The 8815-nt window shown below is 41.8% G+C and overlaps 1 protein-coding gene across 1 annotated transcript; it reads right to left on the reverse strand.

Moving 5' to 3' along the window:
- Positions 1 to 695: 695 nt before the first annotated feature.
- Positions 696 to 4821, reverse strand: VGLL1 (vestigial-like family member 1). The gene is made up of 4 exons (XM_009579106.1): positions 4611 to 4821; positions 3607 to 4026; positions 1416 to 1475; positions 696 to 736 (listed from the first exon to the last, which is right to left on the reverse strand). Exons 1-4 carry the CDS (start codon positions 4819 to 4821, stop codon positions 696 to 698), a joined length of 732 nt encoding a protein of 243 aa, XP_009577401.1.
- Positions 4822 to 8815: the final 3994 nt, after the last annotated feature.

Below are 8815 nucleotides of genomic sequence, written 5' to 3' on the forward strand. Positions count from 1 at the left end.
TGGTATTTTAATTGCATCCAGTAAAGACCCAGATTTCCTCCCAGATCTCGTGTTAATTCACTGTTTTCTACAGAATGATTATACATTATGAGAGGGCAAAACAGAACCTTCGGGCATATGCGTATTACATTGTTTCTGAAGAACGTCCCTGTGAATTGCAAGTATGGTTACAAATTACTGTACTTCCAAAACATAAATATGATAACATGCTTTGCTGACCTGTGGTTGTCTTGAAGTCTTTTGCCCATAGTCTAAAACTATTTTAAAACAATTTGGAGATATCAAATCAAGATAAGAAGCTGCAGCACCGAATTTATGCTAAGTGCTTCCCTGCAGTTACCAGTTGTTAACTGCATTTATAAGAATTGTGCTTCTTATAAGAGATAAATAAATAAACACAGAAAGATTAAAAAGTGCTAAGAGTCCTTCTGGAGAGGGCTACGTGAAAAGCCTTAAGTAGACAATATTTCTTCACAACAAACATACTGTCAGGTTTAATACCACAGCTATTAGAAGTTACTGAATAGAAAAAGATGATTTTTCATTCCCCAAATAGTAAATAGTACATGTATTCTTCCAACTGAGAGAAAAAGCACAGAATAGCTGCAGTTCATTTCTTCTTGATTCACAGTTGCAAATAGTAAAAGTTCACACAAGCACTTTCTCTTTCAGAATAAAGTAGAAACATCCAGTTGCTAAAAGTACAAATCTCGTCTTCTGTCATGAATCTGAATACCTGAAAGACACAGCAGTATCAGGACAGTCAAACAGCATAGTCCATGCAATCTCTTAGGATGTTGTGCAAACAAAATTGCACCTTTGGGTCTGATGCAAGAAGGCCCTTACTAGAATAACCACAATGACCCATCCAAAGTATCCCCAAAATATTGCACATCAAAGAACCAACATCAGGGTATGACACAGTCTGAAGAGACCAATAAAAATCTGGAAGCCTGAATGCTCTGGGAATAATTTCTTAGAATAACTCTCCTAGTAGTGTGGTGGATTTGCTGGTGAAACCTGGAATAACGCTAGCACACAGGTCCAACAGGGACCTCAGCCTGAAGCCGGGTGCTTGACATACAAAGCAAGGGGTGTCCTATCTTTCTGGGATCCGAAACATGGACAGCCAGTGCAAAATAGGCATTGTGAAGTGGCAGGCTGATGATATAACCACAGAAACTAAGGTAGATGGAGTTAGAAAATCATGTATTTAATTTTAACAGAATGTTTTCCCTCTCCTCTGTTAATGTAGTTATGGGAGGTGGTGTGTATATCTTGGGGAAAAGCAAGCTTTTGAAATACAGTCTGGAAGCAACGAAGGAAGCATCTTTAATTCTGTGTGCGCAAGCAAGGCAGTTATCATTCCTAGGTGAGTATTAATTTGTTCCAAACCTGCTGGTTTCATTACTCACCTGCAGTGGCATGGCTTACACTGGGATTTTCTGAGTCTTGGTAAGAGCTTGCTTTCCTCTCTTAAAAAAAAAATAAAATACTTGAGATGAGCAGAGATTCAACATAGAGCTAAAAGTAGGCAGTAGTTCCTAAAGAAATCTTGTGCTTTTGCAGCCCAGCCTATAGCACAGGTGCTGGGGAGCTCTGTGCTGTCTGGCACAGCAATATACACTTCCATAAATATAAATATCAGCTGTTCTTAAACACGACACAGCGCAATGAGAAGTATATTTAACAGATAGAGCCAAGAAACAGGGACTCCCACAGCCAGACTAGATGCACACATCCTAAGGACTTGCCAAAGACTCCCTGTGAACATGGGCCAGCCATTTATTATCTGTTCTTTTTGGGTTGCTTGATAAGCACGTGTGTGGCATTACACATGTGGTGTTACGAGGCTCCTCGAACATTCAGAAAGGCCCTGTAAACATCCTGAAAGAAAAGGCTTTAATTGGTGATAGTTGGGGAACATCGAGCTGTTTAATTTCCTTTTCAATTTTTCCCCTCTCATTTTCTTTCTGAAATTTTGGACAAAAGTCCACTGTTAGCACTGCTTCCCTTTTTCAATGCCAAGACTAGTTTCATGAAACATCTCCTTTTTTGGAGGAGTCGGTTCCTCGGGCTCCCAAGCCTCGATAGCTCACATTGCCCCCTTGGGGGAAGAGGGCACCCAACCTTCTTCTTAAATGAAATCCTAGAAGTCCAGACAGTGTCTTTAAAGTAATTAGACTGTCATTTACCAGCTGCAAAAAGTCTAGGGTGCGCGCCTGTGCAACACATACATACAGTCTCAGCTAAATCTATCTAACTACATATCATGAGCAGAAAATCTGTATTCCAGCTGGAGACATACACACTCTGCCTTTTCCATGCACAGACACACACAGGCATTAGACACTCTAGCAGGAATAAGTTGGCAAAACACCTACAGTTGGGGTCCTCATAACCACATAGCTTCGGTAGAGCCTCAAAAGAGGACCTGTGGATAAGACTGCCCGCAGATATAAACCGTTCTTTTAGCCCATGTTCTGCCAAATTCAAACTGCTGATGCAGATTCGGAACTGGGTAACCCATAGGTATTTCGCAGCTGCTTATTTTTCAAAACCTAAGACTCAGGATCACTTCTTCACAAGCCTGGCCCTTTTTATCTAGAAGCACCGGGTAGGAGGCATCGTATTTTTCCAGCAGAATCCCTAAACAATTTCACAACCCTTTTTCTTGGAGACCAGTGCCAAGCTGACTATCTGGGTAACGCCCAGGAACAGCAATGCAGGCGTACGCTAACAGGGCACCAGGGCTCTGGCCAGGAAGCCTGATCCCAGAGAGCTTCTCAAAAGGCAGAAATTACTCACAAGGGAGCAATTTTATCCACCAGTCCTAGGTTCTGTGGGGACGTCAGCTCCCGGGAAATGGACTTCAGTCACCAGCCGTCTTTATTCTGTGTGCTGGCAGTACATAGGATTGGGATTCCTATTAATTGTTAATAATAAATAATGAACAATCATCGCTCCTGCATGAATTGCATTAGCTCTGGGAAATCTACTGCGGAGAGCAATCGCAGCCTTTGACACGCAGGGCAGCAGTGCTTCATGGCAGGCAGCAATTATTTGGGAGACAAGGCAAGACCAGCCTGCCAGCCCCTTTACCCTAGTCCTTCCAGCTACAGACAGAGACTGGGGAGGGAGAGAAATCCCTGGCCTTTCTGGTAAGGGCTGCAGCTTCACCTCCTGTATTCAGAATATCAATTAACGCCCTACACAGTAAAATAGGTTGCTCAGGGCTCTTACTGGCCACCCCTTTCCAGTCATAATACCGGAGCATCTGGTACACACCACACCTGCTACCTATAAGGTAGAGATCCTGATAGCACTGTGAATAATGTTTAAATTCACTTAAAATATCTCCCTAATGTAAGCCAGAAGGTAAAATATTGTGCAAGTCGGCAATGCATATTTTTTGATTAAGCCATACTATATAGCTAATCAATCCCAAGTACCACAATACACATCACGAGTTATCTATTGAAAAAAACTTCTCTGAGCTGGGCTGAAGATGGCTCCAATTTGAGAACCTTAGGAACAGACTGTAGTATTTTGTCTCTTTACATAAGATGTCATCAAAGAATAAAGTGATAGTAAGTATTTCCTTACCTCCCCCGGGAGCTGAACTTTGACTTATATTTTGTAACCTAGCAGGTCCAGTCATACAAGCAGAACTTGAGTGTTGCTTCATGGTACATTCTTGCATGGATGTTAGGCACCTTTCCTGTTGCAGGAGACCAAGAAGAGAACCGTATTTCCTGTCAGAGATCGGTTCATCTACCGCGTGCAGGTCAGGCAAGGCATGATGATATACCGAACTGGTAAGGCTGGGAGTCCCAATCGAAGGGAAGGGCCATAAATCTGCAGGTTGAGTTGGATGACTCCGCAGAGCTGGTGGCTGGTATTGGCCTGCCATACCAGCAGCAGAAAAATTCAGACCAGAATTTGGCATGCTTGCTGCAGAAGATGACGGATATGGTTTGGAGCAATGTGAAGAGAAATTCCACTGATGGGGAGACATGCTATCTACTTAAAAAGAGAAAGAAAGCATCTGAAGTCCCATCAATTCTTACTTTTTTCCAAGGCAAATTCCAACGGACTTCAAAGGGAATGCTACCAGACTGCATATTCATTTTTACAGAAGTATATATTCACTTTGGTGCTGCTTATCTTAAAAATCAACCACAAATTCGTACTAAAAGCAGACTACACCACCACCACCAATACTTTCAAATAAATATTACATGCGTTTTCTTACAGGCCACTAGCATAGGCAGGTTTTTAACAATTGCAAGCTTAGACAAATATATTTTTGCAAAGACGACAAATTAAATCATAATGCACTTAATGCATCTGACAGTGATGGAGACTCTTGGCTGGAAAATGAGGACCCAGTCCTGCCAACAGACCCACGGAGAGCTTGGGAAGCACCCCAGCAAGCACAGGGATTTACTCTGAAAGTCCCAGCTACATAATCCAGGGCTTTGCAAGCATGATTTTCTTGCTTTCTGTTTGCGCACAGTTCCAAATTTAAGCACGCTGCATCTTAAGTTCCTTAGTGAAAGTTAGTCACCCCCGTCTAACGCCACGCTCACGCATGGAAAGCGGCTCACCGTTCTTCAGGACAACAGTCTCGCCCTTGTGCTTTGTGCTCAGGTCTTGTGGGTTCTTGGCATTGCTTAGAGCTCTAGAAAAATGTTCATCTACCACGCTGTTAATATCCCCTTGGAAATACGTAAATACAACACTCTGAGACCCCCATTCTGTTTTCACAGGTTCTTTGCTTTTACACGGCTTTGGAGAGAGCTTCCTTGTTTCTTCCATTTTCAAGAACCAACAGTCCCTGCCAAAAAAAACCAGATCGGTCAAAGAAATACTATTCAACTTAAAGTGCACAGTCAGTGGTGAGCCCATCTTCCTCCTGAAACTGGTAGGGCCAGAAGAGCCGTTACTAGTAAGGTTAGATTCTTTATCTGGGTTTCTGCTTCTTCCACGCACCTTTTCTTTACTGATTTCCTTATCATATACTTCCAATATGAAATACTTTAAGTATAAAACAAAAAGAGAAACCTTTCAATAAATATGTACTACATTTTTCAGAATTGTGATGGGAGTGCATTTTACCCAATCAGACCAATTGAGTTCAATTAGTTTTTAACCCTTTCAATGCAGTATCTTTTGCTGGTGAACTCTTAAGTTTGATATAACTGTACAATATGCAACCTTAGTAAGGAATACTGCATCTTGAAAGCAGTGAATGGCTCAGAGGTGCAGAGAGCCTGATGGATACCAACCGTGTATGAGTTACCTGTCAAGGCCATAGCATCGGCTCTACTGAAGAATAAAATGAGCACACTTATCCATCAGCTGTCATTTCTCACCCCTGCCTTCATCCACCTGTATAACCCTGGGCTTAGGACCTAGCACTGTGCAAACATACCCTGAGTATGGAACTGTGCTGAAAGAACTGAAGCACTTCGGCAAATAATTCAGACAATATAGAGGTGGCATTAGCCCTGGATGAAGCTCAGGGTGAACTTATCAAAATGCTTTGTCCAATTCTGGTGTTTGCATTGTTCAAAAACCATATTGACAAAGTGAAAAAAAAATTAAAGAAGAAAAATATACTAATTGGAGCTTAAAATAATAACTTTAGATAAGGTAAAGTTCAAAGTACCTTGATCACTGTCAGCACACACCCTCACAAGGAAAAGACTTCTGAGAGTAATTAGTTGCTTCACCTGTAGAAAAAGACAGATTAAATTATTGGAAATTCAAATTATGGCAAATTCAAGTAAAACAAAAAAAAGGCAAACAAAAACTTCTTTTGTTTGAGACAACTTACCTAGGAACGTGGCAGGTCTGCCAGTTGCTTGAAACTTTGGTAGCAAGACTGCTAAAACACACGCTGTAGCTCAACCAGAAGTTATGGATTTAGGGCAGGAATTACTCTAAAATAGTTTGCAGGAAGTCAACAGAAGACTATAAGACTCCTTTTTGTTCTCCTTAAAAATCTCTGCTGCCAGATATGGTAAGAATAGGACAAGGAACGTCACTGCTTGCCCTGGAGAAGCATCGTTTTTATGCATTTGTGCAGTTTCTGGCCGCAGGGGAGCTAGTTCTACAACCAGAGCTCATACGTTCTGCTGTAATCAAAATCATATTTAGCAACGCTCAGGCTATGAATGCAGTGAGAAGTGCCTGCTGTTTCTATTCAATTTTCCAGTCTCATTGTCAGCTCATCACACTGTTTAGCATAACTGATTTACCTTGGTAGCAAAAAGGCGGCTGTTATTTTTCAGAAACCAGGGAAACCTTCGGCCGATAGCCAGTTGTATCATGCAAAACCTAATGAATCATTAGATTTGTGTTTCCATCCAACTAATCCTGCAATACGCAGCGTTGCTTAATCTATTCCGATACATTTATCTGATTTCTTTTCTAATCATAACCCCCCCCAATCCTCAGAAGCTTCCTAATAAACATTGCACTCATCTGTGTTCTGAAGTATCTGCAAAGGCTGCCTCCAAATGGTCTCTCAGTGTTTCTTACACATGAAAACACTGTTCAGGCTGCAAAACCAAGTATTCAGACATTAAGAAATATGAGGATTAAGGTTATCCAGCCATAATCCATCCCCCTTTTTATGCTTAAGACTTCATCTACACACTTCTTGTCCATCTTTATCATTTGCTTCTATGTCTAGTTTTGCTTGTTACCTCTACCTCCCCTATATTCTCTGTTCAGTTCTCCCCCCTTCATGATCCCTTGCTCAGCTAGCCCTAATCCCCTGTCATCAACTACCAAATTATGTGCAATCTCAAGAGTTTCTCAGTCCTCATTTTAGGATTTCTATTGCTTTGCCCTTTCTGCATCCTTTCCCCAGCTCCAAACCTGAACACAGTGGTGGGGATGGGACACATACAGGCTGGTCACCAGTTCGGAAATGCAAAAGGATACTCTGTAATAGTCATCTGATTCAGAAGACCATCTTTCAGAACTTTAAAACTGACCAAACTTTCCCAAACACAGAAACTTAAACTGAAAAACCTTCCTCCCGATTTACAGGCACCTTCCCAAGGCACATGAGGGGAGCAGGAACTAGCACAACCCAGCCAAACAACTGGAAGAACTTCAAGCACAGGAAGAGAGACTATTTTTTCCCAGTCTTGTTTTAGAAAGCAACCCACTTTAGGTTAAGAAACTTTCTGGTTGCTCAGCTGGAGGCCAAGGCTTGCCATGGAAAATTCCAACCCAAGCGGTGAAAGCTTGGCAAAGTCATCAGCGACCATATGGCCTGAGAAAGGACTACATCAAGCCATCTCGACAGCAAGCAGCAAACCAGATCTTCCTACACTGCTCCACCACTACACATCAACATACAATTTAAAAAGCATTAGAGCTCTGGCCCAGAGGTCTATTTTTCCCGTTCCTCACTCAGCCAGCCATTGCGTCTTTGTACCACTTTATTAACATGCTTAACTTGCTCGTGATGTTAATTGTAAGTTCTTTTAGCACCGTTTAGTGGTGTGTAGCAGCTGTTATGTGAATTGTGACCACAGTAGTTACAATGCAAGAAAAATACATTTTTTTAAAAGAAAGAATGGTCATTTATCTATTTTTTTCTCATTTCCCTTAAAAACCTCTTGTGCTTTCCGAGAAGTAGTCATAAGAAGGCTGGATATAACCTAGGTTATACCTCAGTCCTCTCAGCGACCACAGGCACATGAGGAATGTAATGTCCCAAGAGTCAGGACTTAGATTTGGTGCACTACGCTCTTCATTACCTGAACTTCCCATTCTTCATCTTCCAGCAGGAAGTCTGCAAAAAAAGGCAGAAATCCTTCCGATTTGTGTCTGCCACAAACTGCTGCCAAAGTATAGTAGAAGTGGAGCTCAGGATGAAACAGACTCAACTCATCTCACACTACTCTGGGAATGGGTTAATTATGGCAAAATAGTGCAAGTAGTTGTCTAGGTTATTCGTCCTTCAGATGGACAAGGATGCACGGTCAACACAGGCTTAAGAGACATGGTTGTTGACTGCTCACCACAAGTGACAATACTTTACAATATTTTTCACATTCCCCACCCTTGCTGGTACTATTAATTACCCATCACTGTAGCATCAGACAGGGGACTCTGTATTCTCTATTTCATGCAGCCCAAACCAGTTTTAAAAATAAATAAAATTTTAAAATTTCCACTTCCCAAGTATTAAGCAATAATTTAACAAGCGGGCGTTCTCTTTCATTAAGTAGCTTTCCAATAAGGGAACATTTGAGAAAGTCAGTGAACACGCACGTTGAAATTGTCATTGAATTCTCCTACCTTAACTCACTGCCACGAGCGGTGTCACGCCAGTAAGATTTTTCAGATGTGGGACGGTCATGCTGTGTCCAGCAGTTTGGGATCCTTCCCCCGGCAGGCTATCTGCCTCTGCAGTGACTGCAGGAGGAGACAAGCAACGTTCATGAACTCCCTACATGCTTTCTAGCCTCTAGCTGCGAGTGAACTAGGCGTTTCCTTCAGCCTATCTGCTAAGAATGCATGAAATGCACTCCAACAAGTCAACCGGGTTAGGAGGTTTCAGGAATGAGGAAAATAGGATTGTAAGTAGGTTTGTTGGGTTTTTTTGTTTGGGTTTTTTTTTTTTTTTTTTTTTTTATGACAATGTGTCTGGACTTCGGAAGAGTTTAGAGTAAGATGATAAACAAGTTGTGGCAGAGAACCAAACTTGGCCAGGGTCAGAAAGGACTTTCCTATGCCAGGTTACAGCACATTCAGCATTAAGTGTGTAACTACAAACATTTGCGAG

The sequence above is a fragment of the Fulmarus glacialis genome, unplaced genomic scaffold, assembly GCF_000690835.1.
Source record: "Fulmarus glacialis isolate BGI_N327 unplaced genomic scaffold, ASM69083v1 scaffold1236, whole genome shotgun sequence".
NCBI lineage: Eukaryota > Metazoa > Chordata > Aves > Procellariiformes > Procellariidae > Fulmarus > Fulmarus glacialis.